Source organism: Mixophyes fleayi, chromosome 6, assembly GCF_038048845.1.
Source record: "Mixophyes fleayi isolate aMixFle1 chromosome 6, aMixFle1.hap1, whole genome shotgun sequence".
Taxonomy (NCBI): Eukaryota; Metazoa; Chordata; class Amphibia; order Anura; family Limnodynastidae; genus Mixophyes; species Mixophyes fleayi.
Genome location: NC_134407.1, coordinates 18,700,223 through 18,724,712, shown reverse-complemented (window position 1 = coordinate 18,724,712; position 24,490 = coordinate 18,700,223). Strand labels below are relative to the sequence as shown.

General features: G+C 41.2%; 1 protein-coding gene across 1 annotated transcript in view; it reads left to right on the top strand.

The window, feature by feature from the left end:
• Positions 1–24,490, top strand: part of HPSE2 (heparanase 2 (inactive)) — a 267,375-nt gene that overhangs the window by 228,153 nt on the left and 14,732 nt on the right. Inside the window, exons 10-11 of the mRNA XM_075215955.1 lie at positions 14,203–14,348; positions 17,530–17,676. Of these exons, the coding sequence (XP_075072056.1) occupies positions 14,203–14,348; positions 17,530–17,676 (293 nt within the window). The remainder of the gene's footprint in view (positions 1–14,202; positions 14,349–17,529; positions 17,677–24,490) is intronic.

Below are 24,490 nucleotides of genomic sequence, written 5' to 3'. Positions count from 1 at the left end.
CTGACACGGCCAGAGTCCCTACTCCTCTCACACTCAATCACGGCACTCACACCTGCAATGAGTGACCAGAACAATAGCGAAGGTAGGGAGAATCATGTTGGGGATGAGAAGGTCACATCTGCCACCCTTAGGATGGTGTGGTATGAGACAAGGTTCTCACCTCATTGGAGGCCTTGCATAGATAAGCACCAATTTGAAAATGTCAGGAACGTTTGTTTGGCTACTGTTTTGATATATTTCTTTTAGATAACTATTTCTGTAATTTGATCACTATTTGTCCTTTTAATTTTTCTTTTTAAAACAGTTTACCTGATTTGTCATTTTAAACCTTACTTTGCTAACCTACCCACATCTCTCTCACTATAATAGCTGCTGCTTTTTACAGTTTTGCAGTAACTATTAAGCTTTCTAAGGGCTGGATCATATAGACAGCTTTCTCGCAATTCAGCGCGTGTCGGCTCACACTAGATTTATATGCGCCAGATGCCAGTGAAGCTGTTCAATTATGGGAACAACAATGCTCATCATGCCTGAGAAAAGGTCTCGATTACGCTCACACCTCCTGGATTCAGGGCATATAACTGACAAATGAGGCAATTGGCACTGAATTGAATTCCCCCGTAAAAATTGACAGAGAAAAGGCGTTTTGTGGCTGTGTTCCAGGTGTTAATGTGTATTTAGTATGTGTTCGCTTAGCAGTTGGTTACATTGTTGAAAAAATGGACAAGTAAACACTGCATTTCCCATTCATTACTAGGGATGTGCACCGGCGACTTTTGAGGTCTCGTGTTTTGTGTTTTGGATCCGGATTTTCGTTATTTTTGAGGTTCGGATTTGTCTCGCAAAACACTTGACGAAAGGTCTCGGTTCGGATTTAAGGTATTGGATTCGGATTTTTTTTGAAAAAAACATAAAAAGTTTAAAAATCAAGTTTTTGGGCTTATTTTCACTCCTAGGCTATTATTAACCTCAATAACATTCAATAACAAGCATTTCCACTAATTTACAGTGTATTCTGAACACCTCACAATATAGTTATTAGTCCAAAACGTTGCAACAAGGTATCTTTCTGGACTGCGTAGAGGAGTGGGTCACCACAATATATATTAAAAACCCTGAACTTTTATGATTCGCACCAATAATTGTACCTGGACTGCGTAGAGGAGTGGGTCACCACAATATATTAAAAACCCTGAACTTTTATGAATCGCACCAATAAATGTACCTGGACTGCGTAGAGGAGTGGGTCACCACAATATATATAATAAGAAAACCATCAACTGGTTTGATTCGCACCAATAAATGTACCTGGACTGCGTAGAGGAGTGGGTCACCACAATATATTAAAAACCCTGAACTTTTATGAATCGCACCAATAAATGTACCTGGACTGCGTAGAGGAGTGGGTCACCACAATATATATAATAAGAAAACCATCAACTTGTTTGATTCGCACCAATAAATGTACCTGGACTGCGTAGAGGAGTGGGTCACCACAATATCTTAAAAACCCTGAACTTTTATGAATCGCACCAATAAATGTACCTGGACTGCGTAGAGGAGTGGGTCACCACAATATATATAATAAGAAAACCATCAACTTGTTTGATTCGCACCAATAAATGTACCTGGACTGCGTAGAGGAGTGGGTCACCACAATATATTAAAAACCCTGAACTTTTATGAATCGCACCAATAAATGTACCTGGACTGCGTAGAGGAGTGGGTCACCACAATATATATAATAAGAAAACCATCAACTGGTTTGATTCGCACCAATAAATGTACCTGGACTGCGTAGAGGAGTGGGTCACCACAATATATTAAAAACCCTGAACTTTTATGAATCGCACCAATAAATGTACCTGGACTGCGTAGAGGAGTGGGTCACCACAATATATATAATAAGAAAACCATCAACTTGTTTGATTCGCACCAATAAATGTACCTGGACTGCGTAGAGGAGTGGGCACTGGGCACCACAATAAAATATATAAAAAACCTTCAACAGGTCTGCATTACACTACACATACGGCTGCTCCTCCATCCTCTCCATCATATACATGTTGGAGTTTTAGCATGTGACAACCTCTTGTTTTTGATAATGTCAGTGCATTTTGAATATTTTTCAATTTGCCCCACACCACTGAATGTACTTTATCTATGATACGCATCTATCTATCTTGACTGCGTAGTGTGGTGGCCCCGGTACACAATTTGGTACCGGGGCCACAATAAAATAAATACACCCTCCACGTGTCAGAATTCCACCAAACAAGTATCTGGACTGCGTAGTGGGGTGGCCCCGGTACCCAACTTGATACCGGGGCCACAATAAAATAAATACACCCTCCACGTGTCAGAATTCCACCAAACAAGTATCTGGACTGCGTAGTGGGGTGGCCCCGGTACCCAACTTGATACCGGGGCCACAATAAAATAAATACACCCTCCACGTGTCAGAATTCCACCAAACAAGTATCTGGACTGCGTAGTGGGGTGGCCCCGGTACCCAACTTGATACCGGGGCCACAATAAAATAAATACACCCTCCACGTGTCAGAATTCCACCAAACAAGTATCTGGACTGCGTAGTGGGGTGGCCCCGGTACCCAACTTGATACCGGGGCCACAATAAAATAAATACACCCTCCACGTGTCAGAATTCCACCAAACAAGTATCTGGACTGCGTAGTGGGGTGGCCCCGGTACCCAACTTGATACCGGGGCCACAATAAAATAAATACACCCTCCACGTGTCAGAATTCCACCAAACAAGTATCTGGACTGCGTAGTGGGGTGGCCCCGGTACCCAACTTGATACCGGGGCCACAATACCTCCTCCAAACATGCTACAGACAATTCGTCATTGAGATCCCATTAAGTATGTTAAAGACAGACAGGGTCCAAGTGTTATTAGTTGACTTTGTAAAGAAAAAAACTGTCCCTGTTGCACATAGTCGTGCAATGAAGACTTACTTTTTCATTTAAAGGCACGATCTTTCAAGTGTAGTGTTTGTAAGTCTAAGTCATATTATACTTTTGGTAAAATTGGTTTTTTTGGTTCCTCTTTATGTTAATTAATTAGTAATAGAATTAAAGTAGGAAATAGAATTAAATAGAATTAAAGTAGGAAATAGAGTGGTATAGAGTTGTAGTGTGGTATAGATAGAGTGGTCCACACAATATAATAATAAAACCCTCAACTGGTCTGAATTCCACCAAACAAGTATCTTGACTGCGTAGTGTGGTGGCCCCGGTACACAATTTGGTACCGAGGCCACAATATAATTAAAAAACCCTCCACGTGTCGGAATTCCACCAAACAAGTATCTGGACTGCATAGTGGGGTGGCCCCGGTACCCAATTTGATACCGGGGCCACAATACCTCCTCAAAACATGCTCCAGACAATTCGTCATTGACAGACCCCAGACAGACAGGGTCGTAGTGTTATTGTTTGACTTTGTAAACCCAAAAAAATGTCCCTGTTGCACTTGCACATAGTCGTGCAATGAAGACTGACTTTTTCATTTAAAGGCACGATCTTTCAAGTGTAGTGTTTGTAAGTCTAAGTCATATTATACTTTTGGTAAAATTGGTTTTTTTTGTTCCTCTTTATGTTAATTAATTAGTAATAGAATTAAAGTAGGAAATAGAATTAAATAGAATTAAAGTAGGAAATAGAGTGGTATAGAGTTGTAGTGTGGTATAGATAGAGTGGTCCACACAATATAATAATAAAACCCTCAACTGGTCTGAATTCCACCAAACAAGTATCTTGACTGCGTAGTGTGGTGGCCCCGGTACACAATTTGGTACCGAGGCCACAATATAATTAAAAAACCCTCCACGTGTCGGAATTCCACCAAACAAGTATCTGGACTGCATAGTGGGGTGGCCCCAGTACCCAATTTGATACCGGGGCCACAATACCTCCTCAAAACATGCTCCAGACAATTCGTCATTGACAGACCCCAGACAGACAGGGTCGTAGTGTTATTGTTTGACTTTGTAAACCCAAAAAAATGTCCCTGTTGCACTTGCACATAGTCGTGCAATCAAGACTGACTTTTTCATTTAAAGGCACGATCTTTCAAGTGTCAGAAAGAGAGAGAAGACACAGGAGAGGAGAGTTGTAGCTGGGGACCTGGGGTGGAAGCTCCCAGGCTCCCCCAGCATTGCCTGGAAGTCTGAGCGTGGTGACTGAGCCAGGGCAAGGAATGTGTGCCCTGGATGAGGGGGAGAACTCCATGCCACTATAGTGAACCCAAGAGAGAGGGGGACACTGCACATGGAAGAGGCCCTGGAGTGAGGGCTGCTACAAGAGGCATGGTAGCTGTAGTGTCAGATCCTGAGGCTGAGAGTACACAGAGTGACGTGTCAGAGCACAGGAGACATTATCCCCGCAGAGGAGGGATGAGCTGCAGTTGAGAGGTCTGCTGTTGAAATAGGACATGCACACTTTAACAAACCAATCATTTCAGCGACAGGGCCTACCAAACAACTTTGACTGAAATGATTGGTTTGTTTGGGCCCCCACACCAAAAAAGCTATTCATCTCTCCCTGTACAGACTAAACAGGCTCTACTGAGGCAAGATGTCGTCCTCATCCTCAACCTCTGATTCCTCTCCCCCTACAGTGTCTACTTCCTCCTCATCACACATTATCAATTCGTCCCCGCTGGACTCCACAACCACAGGTCCCTCTGTAGTATCTGGAGGGCAGTGCTGTACTTCATTGAGGAATTGATTATTCATTTTTATAAACATCATTTTTTCAACGTTGTGAGGAAGCAACCTCCTTCGCCGCTCACTGACCAGGTTCCCCGCTGCACTAAAAACTCTTTCCGAGTACACACTGGAGGGGGGACAACTCAGGTAAAATAGAGCCAGTTTGTACAGGGGCTTCCAAACTGCCTTTTTTTCCTGCCAGTAACAATATGGACTGTCTGACATGTCTACTTGGATGGTGTCAGCAAAGTAATCATCCACAATTTTTTCTATTGTGACAGCATCCAATGCAGCGAGAGTAGACATGTCTGCAATGGTTGGCAGGTCCTTCAGTCCGGACCAGATGTTATCAGCATCCCCGCCAGTGCCTCTTTTGGGAAAACTGAGCTTTTTCCTCGCAGCCATAGATGTGGAAGAAAATGAGGGTGGAGCTGTTGGCATGTCACGGTCCTCTTCAGAGGACAATCTCCTGACCAGCAGGTCTTTGCACCGCTGTAGATTTGTGTCCGCCGGAAACAGAGACACAACATACGCTTTAAACCGAGGATCGAGCACGGTGGCCAGAATGTATTCCTCTGACTTTAAAAGAGTGACCACCCTCGGATCCTGGCAAAGCGTACGAAGGGCTACATCCACAAGAGCTACATGCTTGCTGTAATCGCAATGGCTTACCAGCTCCTCCCTCACTTTCTCCAGCTGCTTCTGCAACAGCCTGATCAGGGGAATGACCTGACTCAAGCTGGCAGTGTCGGAACTGACTTCTCGTGTGGCAAGTTCAAATGGCTGCAGAACCTTGCACAACACGGAAATCAGTCTCCACTGCGCTTGACTCAGGCGCATCCCCACTCCTTTGCCTATGTCGTAGGTGGCTGTGTAGGCCTGAATGGCCTTTTGCTGCTCCTCCATCCTCTGCAGCATATAGAGGGTGGAGTTCCAGCGCGTCACAACCTCTTGTTTGAGGTGATGGCAGGGCAGGTTCAAGCTTTTCTGATGTGCCTCTAGTCTGCGGTAGGCACTGGCTGAATGCCGAAAGTGTCCAGCAATTTTGCGGGCCACCGCAAGCATCTCCTGCACACCCCTGTCACTCTTGAGGTAATGCTGCACCACCAAATTAATGGTGTGGGCAAAACATGGGACGTGCTGGAAATTGCCCATATTTAATGCCCGCACAATGTTACTGGCATTGTCTGACACCACAAATCCCCATGAGAGTCTAAGTGGGGTAAGCCACTGGGAGATAATTTCCCTCATTTTCTCTAATATGTTGGCAGCGTTGTGCCTCTTATTAAAGCCTGTAATGCACAATGTTGCCTGCCTTTGCATGAGCAGCCATTTTGTAGATGCTGCTACTGATGCAGCTGTTGCTGTTGCTGCGGAAGGGGATGCATCTACCCAGTGGGCTGTCACAGTCATATAGTCCTTCGTTTGCCCAGAACCACTTGTCCACATGTCCGTGGTTAAGTGGACAGTGGGTACAACCGCATTTTTAAGAGCACTGAGGACACTTGATCGTACTTCTCTGTACATTTTTGGTATCGCCTGCCTAGTGAAGTGGAATCTCGAGGGGATTTGGTACCGGGGACACAATACCTCCATCAACCCTCTAAATCCCACTCCACTGATGGCGGACACCGGGCGCACGTCTAACACCAACATTGCAGTTACAGCCGCAGTTATACGCTTTGCAATAGGGTGACTACTATCGTATTTGGTGGTCATGGCAAACGACTGTTGGACGGTCAATTGTTTGGTGAAAGACTTAGCGGTCTTACGACTTCCCCTCTGGGAAGATGACCGACTAACAGCAGCAACAGCAGCAGTGGCAGTAGTAGGCGTACCGCTGCAGGATTCCTCGGATGAATCCCGTATTGAGGAGGACTCAGTCTGGCTGGTGACTTGGGCTGCAGGACTGAATCTGATGGAGATTGTGGAGGAAGTTGACGAGGAGGGTGTTGCTGGTGTGTATCCAACTGGACCACGGGATTTAGGTGTCCCTGTACCGATGAGGGTCCTAGCCCCAGTTCCTGAACTAACCACTGAACTATGAAGGTTATTCAGGTGACGTATAAGGGAGGATGTTCCTAGGTGGGCAAGATCCTTACCCCTGCTTATTTGAGCTTTACATAAGCTACATATTGCCATACATTGGTTGTCTGGATTTGGATAAAAATAACTCCAGACCGAAGAGGTGCATTTTTTGGTCTTCTGACCAGGCATGACGATGGGCTTTTTCATCCCATGGACATCAGCTGTTTCCCCCCCTGGTGCCTCATTTACAATAACCACATCACCATCCTCATCATCAAGTTCCTCCACAGCGCCAGCTACATCATCAATAGCCTCCTCCCGAGCCACCTCTTCCCGTACAGTGATGGGAAGGTCAGGCTTGACAACCACCAACACGCTTGGACTCGCCTTGGGGATTTGTGATAATTTCTCTTTAGAAGGCAGAGTTGTTTGCTGTTTTGTTGCTGACAGCATAACTCTCTTCAATTTTTTGTAGGGGGGGGGAGGAGGAGGAGGGCTAAGATCCGTGGGTGAAGCTGAACCACTAGTCATGAACACGGGCCAGGGCCTAAGCCGTTCCTTGCCACTCCGTGTCGTAAATGGCATATTGGCAACTTTACGTTTCTCCTCAGATGATTTTAAGTTTCTCTTTTTGCTACTTTTTCTTAACTTGGGCTTTTTGGATTTTACATGCCCGGTACTACGAGATTGGGCATCGGGCTTGGAAGACGACGTTGATGGCATTTCATCGTCTATGTCATGACTAGTGGCAGCAGCTTCAGCATTAGGAGGAAGTGGGTCTTGATCTTTCCCTACTTTATCCTCCAAATTTTTGGTCTCCATTATATGTAGCACAAGATACTGCAGAATGTGTGAACTTGGTAATATTGCAGTACCAATGGACTTATAATGCTGGATTGGTTTTGCAAATTTGGTTATAATTATTATATATATTTTTTTTTTTTTTAATTTTTTATTTTTTTTTACTTTTTTTTTATTTTTTACAAACTTGGGAATAATGGGGAAATAACTATGCCCTTAGAAGCACAGAGCACAGGACACAGCACCACTGGACTGAACAGGACACGGCACAGGACCCAGCAGCACTACGGAACTCAGCAGGACAGAGCACAGGACACAGCACCACTGGACTGATACTGCAGAATGTGTAAACTTTGTAATATTGCAGTACCACTGGACTTTTACTGCTGAATGTGTGAACTTGGTAATATTGCAGTACCAATGGACTTATAATGCTGGATTGGTTTTGCAAATTTGGTTATAATTATTATATATATTTTTTTTTTTTTTAATTTTTTTTTTTTTTTTACTTTTTTTTTATTTTTTACAAACTTGGGAATAATGGGGAAATAACTATGCCCTTAGAAGCACAGAGCACAGGACACAGCACCACTGGACTGAACAGGACACGGCACAGGACCCAGCAGCACTACGGAACTCAGCAGGACAGAGCACAGGACACAGCACCACTGGACTGATACTGCAGAATGTGTAAACTTTGTAATATTGCAGTACCACTGGACTTTTACTGCTGAATGTGTGAACTTGGTAATATTGCAGTACCAATGGACTTATAATGCTGGATTGGTTTTGCAAATTTGGTTATAATTATTATATATTTTTTTTTTTTTTAATTTTTTTATTTTTTTTTACTTTTTTTTTATTTTTTACAAACTTGGGAATAATGGGGAAATAACTATGCCCTTAGAAGCACAGAGCACAGGACACAGCACCACTGGACTGAACAGGACACGGCACAGGACCCAGCAGCACTACGGAACTCAGCAGGACAGAGCACAGGACACAGCACCACTGGACTGATACTGCAGAATGTGTAAACTTTGTAATATTGCAGTACCACTGGACTTTTACTGCTGAATGTGTGAACTTGGTAATATTGCAGTACCAATGGGCTTATACTGCAGGATTGGTTGTGAAAATTTTGTGGTAATTAAAAAATATTAAAGTAGTTTTTGGTATTTTATAAAAAAAACTTTTTTTTATTTTTTTAAACACAGGGGAATATTGGGGAAATAACTATGCCCTTAGAAGCACAGAGCACAGGACACAGCACCACTGGACTGAACAGGACACAGCACAGGACCCAGCAGCACCACTGACCTCAGAAGGACAGAGCACAGCACACAGCACCACTGGACTGATACTGCAGAACACAGCACAGCACAGCACAGCACAGCACTAAACAGCACAGCACTAAACAGCACAGAACTAAACAGCACAGAACTAAACAGCACAGAGGACCACCTAACACACCCTCCCTCTACCCTGATCAATGCCCGAGTGAAGATGGCGGCGACTAGCGGGGAATTTATAGGATCCGAGTATCGCGAGATCCGACAACGGGATTATGAGTCAGAGCCTCAGTTTCACTTTTGAATTTGGCGCCAATACCCGGATCTGTCTCGGATCCGACTCGGATCCGCAACGTTCGGGTGGGCTCGGATTTCAGAAATCCGAGCGCGCTCATCCCTATTCATTACCAGTAAAAAATCTGAAATATCCACCAAAGAACCAGCTTTAATCTAATTCCCTGAACACACACCACAAATCACTTTGGTATGGCACCGCTGCGCCCATATGGTCTGTCCATCACACTCAAGCGTATGCCTTCTCTCCAATCTGTGGAGACGCCTATGAACTACATCTAGGCTTACTGTGGGTGGGGGAAATCGCATTGTGCAAAAGTGCAAACACAACATCAACGTCTGTTGGGTCCAGGTGCAGGCTGGGCAGGGGAGTATCTGCCCCCCAGGCCGGGCCCATAGTGGCTATATTGGGCTGGGTCACCTGAATTTTTCTATTTAAAGTGTTCTTAATAGGCTGCTGAGTCTAATCTTTCCTCCCGGGCTAAAATTTGCCAGCCCTCCTCTGGTTGGACCCCGACCCCTTTTCCCATGTTGCTATTATATGGCTCTATTTAGCCTTATTTATTGCTTACATTAATCATAAGAGTGAGGGGGTATAGGGGCTGCCTTCAATGCAAGTGGCACTCAATTAAGCTTAGTTTCACATTTCTTGAGTGCAATGTGCAATGTGTCCCATTATCAGTAATGGTGCAAAAATACTTCCACAAATCAATGACGCCCCTAAGATGCACCTTCTGCTCCCCATTATCTCATTTAATAATCTTGCACCACAAAATTTCCCATTTGCATCCCTCCACAAAACTAGGTGCACTGGTAGGCCTTATCAAGGATCACCCTCCCTCCACACACCTCCGCCCACCGATCAGTGAAAACTTATTGCTCCTCTGCAAACTCTGCCACCTTGCACCAAAAAGAGGACATTTTGCTCTCTGTAAATGACTTCCAGTTCATGTTGTATAATATTGATTATGGCATCTACCCTGTGGCTTCATTTTGACTACTCCCTTTTATTAATTCAGTCTGCTGCTCAAATAGGAGAACCATAACGTACACATTCTTCTTTCATTCTTTTACCATTAGCCAGCTTTGGAGAACATGTGGTTGTAAGAAATTGAAGACAATAAACTGTATTGTGTAATAGAATGTAGACGTTTTGTCTGATTTATGTGTTGACATGAACTACTGTTTTTATAACGTAAAACATTTTTTGTCAAGTTGCCAATGTTAAAGAACGTATGACATCTACAGTACTGCTGACACAAAACAATTCTGCTAGATACAGACAAATACTATGTTGACGACATGTGGTATTAGTATAGAATGGAAGGGACTCGGGTTTGTTTTTACATGATACATTGTTTCTCACTCATGTTGTAACAATGATCAGTTAGCAGACATACAATAGTAGCCAATTCAGAACAATACAATATTACATAACATCCATTTGTATTTTGTGAACAGCGTATTTGCATACAGCCACCATAGATCCATTATGGAAAAGCATGGCAGGTCCATTCAAAGTGCAAAATGAATACATACATAAGTGATCCATCATTACTATGTTATTCAATCTATCCAAGATGCATCTTATTTGTCTGCTCAAATTTCGTAAGACTTTCTAATAAGAACCAAAATAATTTTTTAACATAACTACTCCTGTTACTGTAATAAACTAATAAAAATGTACAACGTAGAACGTGACATTCACCTTTCATGTATTGCTGTTACATTCATTTACGAAGACAGAAATCTGCCCTTCTATGTCCAACAAACATTTTATAGAATCCACACTGTCCCTGACCAGCAAAGTGCTTCATTAATCTTGCACAGTAAGGCTGGGTACACTTTCTGCTGGGCGATAAGTTATGCCATATATATATATATATATATATATATATATATATATATATATATGTGTGTGTGTGTGTGTGTGTGTATATAGTAAATATACGGTTTCTGTGTATGTGTTTGTGTGTCTAATATTACATAGCATGATGTGATCTATGAATCCTGTGTGTAGACGTGAGCAGTGATGCATTCATCATCACCATTTATTTATATAGCGCCACCACTTCAGCAGCGCTGTACAGATAATATTCGTTATAAAATCAGTCCCTGCCCCATTGGAACACACACATCATTCATTGTATAGTCTAGTCTAGGCTTTTCCAAGTATCTCATTTCAATTAATGTGCTTTGCTATAGGAAATATTTACAAACATATAACATTAAAAACAAAGTACTGTACATTAACTATTCCTGTGTGTAACTTCTCTCTGATATCATGAGGGTAATGAGCATGGGGTCCTCCTGTAAAGCCAGCAGCTAGCATCAGACTGTGCCAGGCTGGGCTGCTCACTTTATAACAAGGAGACCTGCAGCATGGGGTCCTCTTGTCATAATATAATACAGCCCCAGCCTGGTCCCCTCACCCTCCTAGGGGTAAACCAGCCCACTGTTTGTTGGATGTGTGCTAGGGTTATGGCTTACAGTGATAAAATCACATTAAGACAAGGGGATCCCATGCTGCGGTTTCCCTGTTACAATGTGACCAGACCAGCGGTGTCTGATGCTGCTTTTGCAGGAGGACCCCACAATCATTGTCCCCCTGCTTTAAAAATCACAAATCCAGGCTATAATACTGGTGTTGCATAATTATTTTAGGTAGAGGGAGCCATTTCTATTTATTTGATTATTCTGTTGTTGGAATGTCAGTCATCACCATCAAGTAGCGGATTTATTTGCACTTTTAATTTGTGTTAAATATGCATTATAAAAGCCAGTGAGAGCGAACTCCAGATGAATGGTTTGATGAAATAGCGAATCGCAGGAGCACTTTGTACCTGGAATAAAGGGTAACATTGGTCTGATATTGGACAAGAAAGCTGACGTCCAATTCTGAGCTAATAAAGGGACTGAGATGAAATAAAATTATTTTACAGATTTTACTAAAGAAACTTTCATGCGTTCCAATTGTTTTACTGTATATGTGCATGGACGGCAATTACAACATGCTCTAGATCTCTATAGAGACTGTAGAAAATGTGTAACCTAATGAGCATGTTCATAAGAAGAAATAATCATGAGCGTATTAACACCAGGGAGTTTAACCTAAGAAGCAGAAGGAAATCTGCTAATGACTCACATAGTACTCATTTTATCCAGCTGTTTCGCCTGCACTTGCCGTAATAAAAAGAACAATCAGACACAGCTACTCATTAGGCTCTAATTTGATCCAGGTTCCAAAGCTTAAATTGCTATTAATATCTTTACGACAACATTGTGCCTGCAGCCAGTTCCAGTGATGAGCAGCATCAAAGCAGCCCCTAGTTTAGTGTGTCTTTCAGCTGCTGATAGAGATACGTGGTCTGATATATATATGTCCCATTAGGTCTATTCAGAGCTGGTGCAGAGGTCACATGCAGAATTAAACCCTCTTTATAGCATTATGTGTGTACAGAGATCAGTAGATTATCCTGGAAACACTACGGCTTGTAGTAAAGAAGGCAGTGGGAAGGAGGTGTGGGTTGGGTAGTGATTAGGGGCAGAACAGTGCACCCCTGGGCCCCATAGCAAAACTTGGGTAGGGGCCTGACAACGGCGCTGAAGTTTCCTTTCCCCCACTGTGTTTTGGGGGCATCTGCACATGCCCTCAAGAGGATTCTGCTCTTTTCAGCGAGTGGGTCTCAGGGAGTGCTGGGTGGGGGGGTGGTACAGGGACTTTGGAGGGGGAAATCTGCCATTACTCACCCCCCCTCACTTTTGTGCCCTGTAGAGGGAAAACCCCCTGCACATGTGGTAGTTCCTCCATTGATTGTGAGACCAAGCCTTGGTTTACTTCCCCAAACCAACATTGTGAGCAAGAAAAACAGCATAGTGAGATAGAGACATAGGGCCTATTGTGCATTTACAATTACACTTATCTTGCACTTGCAGTCGCTTGTGCATGGAGAGATGGATCAGGGGCATTAAAGTGCAGCACAGTAAGAAAATACAGGTGCAAGTAAAGCAAGCACCTATTAGATGTATAATATTTGATTTTATATATCTATATATCTATATCTATATATATATATATATATATATATATATATATATATATACATATATATATATTATACTATAGCTAAGAGAAGCATTAAACCGGGTGTAAGATGAGACTTTGATGATGAGGATTGTTGCATCAATGCTCCGGACTCATCTATAGTTTTAAAAAGTATGGATATGGAAACAATGTGCAGACACGTCTTTGCTGCTATGCAAACAGAGCATACTTACATTCATCTCTACATCAGGCACATAGTGTGTTCCAATAGTACATCCGACCACTCTGCAGTGTGGGTGTGTATGAGCACATGTAGAGACACAGAGACACTTAGATCTGGTAACAGACACCTGACGAAGAAAGGAAGAGTCCCACTCTGGTACATTCCAGGCCCTTTAGCATTGGGTTTGTTGGGTATTTGATTAATTATGCATATTATAGGCCATTCTCTCCTGTCACTTGCTGCTTGCAATGCTTCCTTCCCCGTAAATGCTTCTGGCACATTGTAAAGCATCACATGGAATTGAGGTAACTGTTGCCAGATTAAAATTGTCCATCACTGTGATATTCAAATACAATTATTTTGTCCAAAATTTTTGAAAAGTTGATTTTCATTTATTTATGCTACAACCTCTTCAGTCCCTTGAATAAATGCTTGATTGGTTGATAGTTGCTCAGCATTTACCCTCTGCTTTTTTGCTTTTTCAGTAAGAAACTGCCAGCTCTTATTGATACTGTGTTTCCAGGGGATGAACATCACACTGTTTAAAAATAATTATGCAAATTAGTATGACATATGGAATAATTTAGTTACAGTAAACGTCTCCTTAGTGAAAGAGGGATGGCTGTTATTCACATATCTCAGCTTAATGTGTGTGTGTGGTATCAACAGTTAACTGAAATGTATGGTAATATGATTGATTTCCATTAAAATTCCTGGTGAAGTAAATATGTTAATTACCCATTACTGTTTCTGTGTCTGAATTGTTTCCATTATGCTGTGTTTTAGGATTACTGGTTGTCGATCATTTATAAGAGGCTTGTGGGTCCTAAAGTATTGGCAGTTCATGTAGCTGGTATACAGAGGAAGCCTCGCCCAGGAAAGGTCATACGTGACAAACTGCGCATCTATGCCCATTGTACCAGCCACCACAAGTAAGTTATTTGACTAGTCATAACTTAACATGCTTCAGTTCACAGCATACCACTTATTTAGGATAAATCTACTAGCAGGGCTCCGTGGCAGCCCAAGTGACTGCAATGGGGCCCAGCAATAAGAGGATGCCTTTCCAGGTTCTCTGAGGCCCCCACTCATTTCTTTGGCACATTCTTGGGGTCCGGCAAATGCGCAGTACAGCTCTGTTTGGGTTTTCAGTTCCACTGCTCAAAAGAGCAAAGTGGTGTGTAGATATTCATCACCAGACCCAAATCCCAAAAGTTTGTGTTATGGGGACCAGTGACTTACTAGTGTACCGTAAGCTGGGATAATATGTACAGGAATTGTTCCCCCACTTTACGAGAGGACCATATATGCTAAAAGTACGTTACTCCTGTCTGCCACATGGAATAGTTATTGTATGCATGAATAGATACTGTACATATGAATTGTTGAACTCTTTTCTAGCAGGTGGTCTACAAAGCAGCGACCATTCTTCAGTGATGTACACAACGTATAACCCTTTCTTTTGGCAAGTGCACACATCAAATCCCATCCTAACGGCTGTCATCAGATCCCTGTTACCAAATGTACGAATTAAAGCCCTATTATTGTGGCAAAGGTACAAAGCAACCAGAGCCGTAACTGAGAAATCTAGCGCCCGGGGCGAGAAAGACAAATGCCGCCCCCCTAGCCCTCAATTTTAACCAAATTAACCTAAAATATTCCTAAATTGCGCCCCCCTTCAGCGTTGCGTCCTGGGCAGTCGCCCCTGTCGCACAGCCCTAGTTACTGCCCTGAAAGCAACACTCCAGTTTCATACAGGACACAGCTCTTTCTGCAGGAAGTTTATTGTCACTTTCACCCTTGATCAAGCGTTAGGTGGTGACGAGTGACATCACAAGTAGGGTGTTACAGATAGCTAGCTGCAGGTGATGCAGCTTATAATCAGTTAAATGTTAAAGTATACTCTGCTGATGTGATCATTCTGTATGCAGGGAGAGGAACTTTAGAATAATTCCTTTCAAAATAGTATAGTTACTTTGGTAAATAGTGGGCTTAGCTAATGAAGCAGGAACTTGGTAAACCTACAATCAATACTCCAGGACAGATCTAAGAGAAATCCCAAGAGCTATAGAGGTCCAGCTACAAACGGAATTTCCGCAGTTAGTATAAGGCAGTGTTGGCTGATCTTTGACACTCCAGGTGTTGTGAAACTACAAGTCCCAGCATACCCTTCCAGCAATAAGCTGCTATATGTTGGCAAAGCATGCTGGGACTTGTAGTTTCACAACATCTGGAGTGTCACAGGTTAGCCAACACTGGTATAAGGGAACACTGTAATGTGCAGAGATGGAGAATCCTGACTCCTGTTAACTCATGCACAGGAAATAGAACATTTGTCAACTCACACACAGGCAGAATATTGGGAGAGAGCATAGAGTTACAATACAATGAGGAGCAGAAGCTACAATCACATACTGATAAAGGTGCAGAGATCTACATTAGGATAAACCCTTACCTATGTATTAGGAAAGAGGGAAAATACACTGCTATTCATGGTAAATACATTGCCTCAAAATATAGTAAAAGAACAATAAAATATAGCATAGTGGTTTCTTCTACACCGTTATAGTTATCTAAATTGTAGCACAAGAGATATTAATAAGGATACAATATAAATATACATATACAACGTCTTTGTAACACTATTAGAGATTATTCTTGTTGGTGCAAATAAAGAGTAACAATATAATTTATGTGACAACCAGCCTGCTATAGTGCAAGGAATAAACAAATAGGCATTGGACACTGTCAGGAAAGCCATCCATAGTACTAAGAATACTATGATAAATGTGAATGTGGAGAGGGGAGAATTAAACCTCTGAATATAATTGTTTTCCTTACACACAATAATAAGGTAACATGAGACAGATATTTAAACTGGAGTATGAAAAGATGTATACTTGCAGTTATTCAACAGTTGTCAAATAAATCCCTGTTTATCAGTTTATCAATGCAAACAAATATATTAGAATATAATATCATCAGGCTATTATGTTCTGTTTATGTTTTAATGTTTTTCTTTGGATTTCCTTCAATCAAGTGTCTCTATTTCTACCCTATCTATATTACCCATGGATATAATTTGTGTGATCCCTAAGGTGTGCCCCTTTAATTGTATAACCATTTTCTTTTCCTTTCTGTAAAGTTTACAGTCAGTCAGGTACCTCTGCTGTCAACACTACTGAAATTGTTTGCACTCTGAGTAAACTAATTTAGTAGTGACCTCCCATTGGTTTGCAGGGTACACTCCTGAAGCTCCGAGTGCTAACTGCCACTGGTAGCCCAAGTTCTTGCATCTGCCAACACTAACTGTCAATTAAACCAACACAGGGTATAACTACCACTGGACCGAATCCATCAGCAATTTATATATTCATATACTGAAACTAAATAATATTTCATAAAGGTCATCTCCTGCAGACCTTCATTAGGTGGTCTCCTGCCTTACCTGGCAATAACATGCATTGTGGTACTGTTGTGTATAGAAAATAAATGTCCCACCGTAGAGGAAGCTCTATTGAAAACACCTGACAAGTGTTTTATATGAGAGCACATATGTTTTCAGAGCTCAGCAGTGACCATACCAACTCAGTGGCACGCTATATATGGCAAGTACATAATATTACTAGTATTAATGAAATACAGTTATTGAATGACAGATGTACATAATGTCTCTTTAGCCAAGCAATGCGCAAAGTGCCTACCACATTCACAACTTTATACTTTTTAGAAATATATATAATAATTCATGTTACTAAAGGAATAATTTTACTAACATCATAGTATGTATATTTCAAACAAAAGTAAACTGTTTCCTTAAAAACAAGTAAATGGTGTGAAGCTGGGACACTTGCTGAGAGATTACCTTGTAAATGTAAAGTCACAGACAGACTGCAAGAATGTACTAACTCAAAGCATCCCTCAAGAATAAATAAACTTGTGTTTAGCTAAAGCAGCCACAACATTCAAAAGTTTATTTGTTTGTTTGGTTTTTAATGGTTCACCATTTTATATGAATTATTATTATTATTATTATTATTATTATTATCTGAATTGTGGTAGGTTCTTCATTTTGTGTGTGATGCTAATGTCTTTCTGTTTTTTACATATAAGCCATAACTATGTGCGAGGATCCATTACACTTTATATCATCAATCTACATCGATTAAGAAAAAAAATCAAGTTGGCTGGAACATTGAGGGATAAGATTGTCCACCAGTATCTCCTCCAGCCACACGGACCAGAGGGAATCCAGTCACAGTAAGTGCACATAATGCCATAATTACCAGATAGATCCCTCCAGTGTGATCATCTCCTTTACATATTCAACAAAAAATTATATAATATCAACTGTAATGTTGTGGGTGTACTTATCTACCTGCCCTGTAGCAAACACAGCTTAATCACATGTACAACGAGGAACAATCAGCTTCACAAAGCAAATTATATGGTACCTATTTTCTCAAATATTTCAATGCTTCAGCAATTCAAATAAGCACTTTAGTATAATTTTATTTACCATGAAACATAGTGTAACCCCTTACATGGAGGTAGTCCAGACTCATCAACATGAGATACATGAAATAAGTGTTACATTTTTATTCTCTATCTAAGCAAAGGTTATATTATTCTTTGGGACAAATATAGCTTTCTTTGGGGCTCATATAGGAATAAATATATATATACAATTTGTAAAATACAGGGAACCATAGGCAAAAGATATTCCTCAAAGGTTACGTTCAAGAAAATAGGCCGCACCAAGTTATTTACCTGAAACTTTAATTATTTCTTCCTGAGTAGAGGTATACTGAATATGTGTATGTTTACAGTGTATTTTAAAACAGGGAGAAACAGAATTGGATTTTTTTTATTATTGTTTTACTTATATTTTTATTGACTTTCTTTATTCACTCGGGGGATCTTCACAAGTCACATGACACCCCAATTTGTCTACCCTGTTGTCAACACTTATAAATGCAATGTAAACTGTATCTAGCAGGTGGTCCAGCGAGCATGGACAGTAGATTTAACCTCCTTCAGGCTCAGTTTGTCTTTAAATCACTTTTCACTGGGATTCACATTTTTTTTAGTTCATAGCAATTACTTTTTTGGGGGTAAACTGTACCTCATTATGGGAATAAGTATTTTTTTATGATTTCATGATTTTCGATGAGTAAGAATAGAAATGGTGTGTGTTTCTACACCACTGCTCGCTCTAGTGTGGAAGGCTCATGTGTAACAGTGCAAATAGATGTCCTTTCCACTGGGTGACAGGGAGAATAACACTAAGAGGAAAGCATTTAAATTAGGTTGAAAAGTGTTTAGATTGGGTAAATCAAATTGTTCGCACCTGCTGGATCTACGTTGCCTTATTCATCCTGCAACACATTTTTCATATTTTGTTGCTGTAGATTCTTAATTTGAAATAGATCGAAGTAGCGTTTTTTGGCATTGATTCACAAAGCACTGAGTACCATGGAAAATCAAAATAAATATTTTAAAACCTTTCCACAAATTACTAAAGATGAAAAACAAATGAATACATGTAAAACATAGTCCTCGCCTTTGTAGTGAAAGCTCATAATTGCACAGGGGCAATTCATTACCTCAAAAGTCACGCAATTTGTTCATTGATTCCACCTGTATAAGCAATTAATGAATCTGTTGTCAATTATTTTGTAAATATATATACCCCTGTCTGTGAGGTCCTATAGCATGGTAGAGACTTAAAAAGGAGAGAGAGAGAAAAAAAATACAATTGTAAGAGAATTACAAACATGTCAGAGCTATCATTATAGAGAGGCATAAATCTGGGGACCATTGGAAATGATATGTGCATCTCCGGAGCTCAGTGTAGCCCAATGTACAGACATATAAGAAGTTTGATACTACAGCCACACTGTCTAGATGAGGGTGCTCTTAAACAGAGTTGCAGCACAGAAGTCAGTTGCGGTGATGGAAGATAATGTACAATCTTCAAGGCATTTGGGCAGCACGGTAGCTAAGTGGTTAGCACTTCTGCCTCATAGCACTGAGGTCATGAGTTCAATTCCCGGCCATGGCCTTATCTGTGAGGAGTTTGTATGTTCTCCCCGTGTTTGCATGTGTTTCCTCCGGGTACTCCGGTTTCCTCCCACACTCTAAAAACATACTGGTAGGGTAATTGGCTGCTATCAAAATTGACCCTAGTCTCTCTCTGTCTGTGTGTATGTTAGGGAATTTAGACTGTAAGCTCCAATGGGCCAGGGACCGATGTGACTGAGTTCTCTGTACAGCGCTGCAGAATCAGTGGCGCTATATAAATAAATGATGATGATGATGATTTTGTGACAGACTCGGGCCTTATATTGGGAATATTGTGCCAACCGGGTCTGTCATCAGTGGGTCAATTGAATAACCGTGGCCCACTCTGCTACTAAATGCTGCCCGGTGGCCAGATCTGTTATTGCTGTGGTGTCCGGAGAGGGAGGGGGGAGTCAGCTCACAGGAAGTGTGAAACAGTTGTGAACGCTTTGACATAAAAAAAAAGAGTGGAAGGGGTTAAAAACAGGAGGGTCAGGACTTTATCTAAAATCAGGAGGTGGAATCTGCCTGTTTGCTCACCATTGTTTCAGCAACTCTTAAACTCAATCTGAATGGCACCATCACTGCAGGTGGGAGACCACTGATGTCATGCTCCACCTCTACCCCTGTTACCACCCAAACTCTTCACATCACCAATCACAAGAAGACAATGAGCAGGGGGTCGACCAGAGGATGCCAGGATCCAGTATCCTTTGCGAAGGGACAAAAAGGAATGCCTGGGAGGGGGTTGTTGGAGAGTCTTGGGAGAGCAAGGACTTGAACTTATTGAGAGTAACCGTATTCTCTCAGGGCCAGAAAGTGTTGCTGTAGCAGAAGCTTCTTCAGTCAGATCGGACAGTGCACCTCTAAGACTGATTCTGTCACCACTCCATCGGGAGACACTTGCAGATTCTGGGGAATTAGTGAGCCTGTCTGCATTGGCAAGGAGACTAATACCTAGGGTCTCACCAAGCTGGCGGAGAATTGGCTGAGTGGGCGGGATCCTCAAGGTACACAGACCTACCTTCAGACCAGAACCCCTGGCCCACTTGGACTATCTTCTGTGACCTGTTATTGCCGGGTCTGTGTGACTGCTAGGACTCTGTGCTGGGGAGGTAACCTGCTGGAGAATTTACTTGCACTGGTGATATTGTGCACAGAAGAATGGTCAAATAACTTTGTGTTCATAGTTAGGGCAAATATTTCTCCATTTCAGTGTTCCGAGCGTATGGAGACCAAAAAAGACTATTGGCTATAACAATTGATGGAAGTGGCTCAACTGAGAAATGACCAAAGAGGGGGGATACTATTTTAGGGCTTTATTCTAGTATTATTTCTTAGTTTAATATTATATTTCCTTTTTGAAAAGACTCCGTGAAGAAGAATGTGTGACTTACAAATAAATTCCCATTCTGTAAATTAAAAATTCCAGATTGGGAGATTCTTAAGTGTGAAAAAAAGGGCTGGGGACTGGATACTTATTGCAAGGCACTGTATGTGTCTTTATGACAGGCCTCAAGTACACAAGATAACTCTCATAACAATTCCCACACTCATACGTTACCTATGGATAAACCTGGTGCCGATGAAAAATGCGGACCTCCCAGATACAGGACTGTGTACTTAAGAGCTTCCTTGGATTTATGATGCCAGTAAACTGGCTGCTTAGTAGAATGTAAACAAGTGCACCGCAGTCTGTAGGTCTGTTTTCCAGCAACTCATAGCAGGAGACCAGTAACACAACTCTGTCCCAGGTTAGTCTCATGTAATAAAGTCACTTTCATGTGGATCCACGCTCTTCCCAACATTCTAAAATAATCCTAGACAGTCCACACAGATACTGTATGTTATGTGCTTTGTATTTTGTTGCCATTACTACATCTAAGCTGGACTCTGTGTACTATTTGACAGTGGTTGAAGTCCGATACAGCAACACCACTCTTTGCACGTAGTCCAATGGGGGGAAAGAAAACTGGACTCAAATGTCAAAGGCAGAATGCTGGTTTCTCCTGTTAGTAAATAAAGCAGCAGAAAAGTGTTTTGCTTGTGTGGTGGAACTAGCTACTATGGGGTTTGTGCAGTAACACTGATTGGTGTACATGCCCCAGGCCCCCACTGAAACACACATAAGGGCTAGATTTACTAAGCTGCGGGTTTGAAAAAGTGGGGATGTTGCCTATAGCAACCAATCAGATTCTAGCTTTCATTTATTTAGTACCTTCTACAAAATGACAGCTAGAATCTGATTGGTTTCTATAGGCAACATCCCCACTTTTTCAAACCCGCAGCTTAGTAAATCTAGCCCATAAGTCTCTAATATCCATAGATTGTAAGCTTGCGAGCTGGGAGCTCTTACCTCTCTGTCTGTATGTATTACCCAGTATTGTTTTATTACTGTTTGTTCCCAATTGTAAAGCTACGGAATCTGCTGGTGCTATATTAATAAATGTTGATAATGTTTATGATGATAATATCCACTCCAGGCACCTTGAATTTAATATGTTATTAGAACACCCAGGGATTTAGTTACTAAACTGCAGGTTTGAAAAAGTGGAGATGTAGCCTAAAGCGACCAATCAGACTCTAGCTGTCATTTTGTAGAATGTACTAAATAAATGATAACTAGAATCTGATTGGTTGCTATAGGTAATATCTCCCCTTTTTCAAACCCACAGTTTAACAAATATACCCCACAGTGTACACTTCACTGCGAGTGTAATAAAAAGACCTTTTATAAGCTACTATAATATCCATATATTACTTTATTATGTAGTGCCTTGTGCACTATGTAGTTAGCAACAACAAAAATGGACTTCTGGGACCTTGTATGCCTTGCGGTGGGCAATTAAATCTCATTATGCACGATGCTTTCTCCTGGGCCGGCTTCTACTGCACAGCAGAATGTGAGGTATAGAGGAAGTTGGCCCAGGAGCAAGCACTCTAATCTGACAGCCAATTCCAAGTCATTTTACTAGACTGCACCATGCTCGCTGTTAGGCTGACTTCCTCTGTATCACACAGCTCTCCTGCTGTGCTCACCGGGCATTGAGCAGCTTTAATATATACAGAAAGAATCATCCTGTTCAGGGTCTTTTGTATATAAAGCAGAACCCTCACCCCATGCTCACTTTATTCCCTTTTATAGTTACATCACTGAGTTTGAATCAGGGAAGGTGTGGGCCCTTTTTCAGTCCTGGGACACTTGTCTACCACAATTGCCGCTGTTATAACCTGCCTACCTAGGCAGTTCTAGAACTGTTGTTTACTATACATACTACAAGTAGCTACAAAGCATTTTCGTCATTTTTTACCAGTATTGCACCTTCTGAAGATCTATATAATCCATACATCTATGTTAGAACAATATACTGTTCCTCGTCCTAGTATGACATATATTTGGAATCACAGCCTGCCACCCGCCATTTGTTAGTGAATTGTAAATAACATCAGAGCCATAATTAATTTGGTCTCTATCCCTGTATTTAAGCTGTGATTTTTAAATCGGAATATAATGGTTCATTTGAATTTTAGTATGTTGCTATATCCATGGCAAAAGTCTTACCTGATCACTACCTTCCAAATATTAATGTGTCTTCTAAATGTTGTATTTTCTGTATGAAATGTTTATTTTCATCCAGATATCATGCAGTGCCTTTGCAGGTATATTATAATTATGGTGCCTTCCACTATCAATCTCCATTTGTCCTTAACTTATACATATATATTAAGCAGCTGTTCCATGTATTTGTCTGTTTCCTATGTATAGAATGTAATCCTTCTATTATTTCTGATTGTGAAAGAGAAACACTTAAGATTAATATAAAGTGCAGGAATATTGCCAGACTCCCAGATTCAGGTTACTGCACCTGCTGTAAGCTGTAAGTGCACTAGTAGCCAGTTACAGATGGTGAGTTATAGAACCCCAACCAACCATACATTACACTATTCTGAAACAGGGGGCTGACATCATTGCTGAGGTCAGCATCTGTTAAACAGTGAGAATATAACACCTTTCTGCTGGTTGGTGGGTCACACTTGAAATTTGAGGTTGGGTGGTGTTTTTCTCTAAGTTATTATAAAGAGAGAAGACTTAGAGAAACTTCTTCAAATGAGAGAATGACATTGGATGTTGTATACACATTTAGCAGTGTAATGCACATTAATATAGAATCACTGCCTCCAATATCCAAAGCTAGGTGCTTGCGTCTCCTCTATAAAGATGGTCTGTTGCCCATCTCTGCCATACTTCAACCTGTTCATGACGAAACTGCTCTCTTTCCCTCTGTACATCTCAGTGTTAAACACATTGGGGTGTTGCATGCAATGCCTTGTTTCTCAAAGTATAAAAGAGTAGGGAGACAGGGCTTGGGATCACTCATAACACGGACATTTAAAGTGTTTTACAGTATCTGAAAATATTTTTTTGCTAACTGTTGCTATATTTTAATAAGGTAAACGTCCCCTATAAGACCTATATATTTATAGATATATATATATATATATATATATATATATATATATATATATATATATATAATTGAATATCCGCTTCTCTTTTCACCCATCATAGTGGGCCTTACATCATGATTTACCACAGACAGACAACTCACCATCCTAACTCCACTAGGTAATTGTCTATAACACCAACCAACCAACCAACTAGATCTGTGTCCAATTTGGCAATGCACACAACCAGATTTTCATTCATGCCCAATAAAATCCCAATTAAAATTTGATCAGGTTGCTGATTTGTTTTGCTCCCCCTTACACTCTGTACATATCTGAACTTATTATGGTAGTTTGCTAGTAGCTGTATTCTTTAATAAGTTACAAGAGTGTTTTAAATACAGGCAGTTGTAAAATTGTGGAGCAGTTTTCAAAGCCACAGCTTTTACAATTTTTAAATTCTACCCATGACCCTCTTAAAAGAGAGAAAGAGAGAAGAAAGCAGACATCACTCCAGAAATATTGTGTAGTGTTTAGTGTGTCAGTCCTGGCTTAGATTAATGTC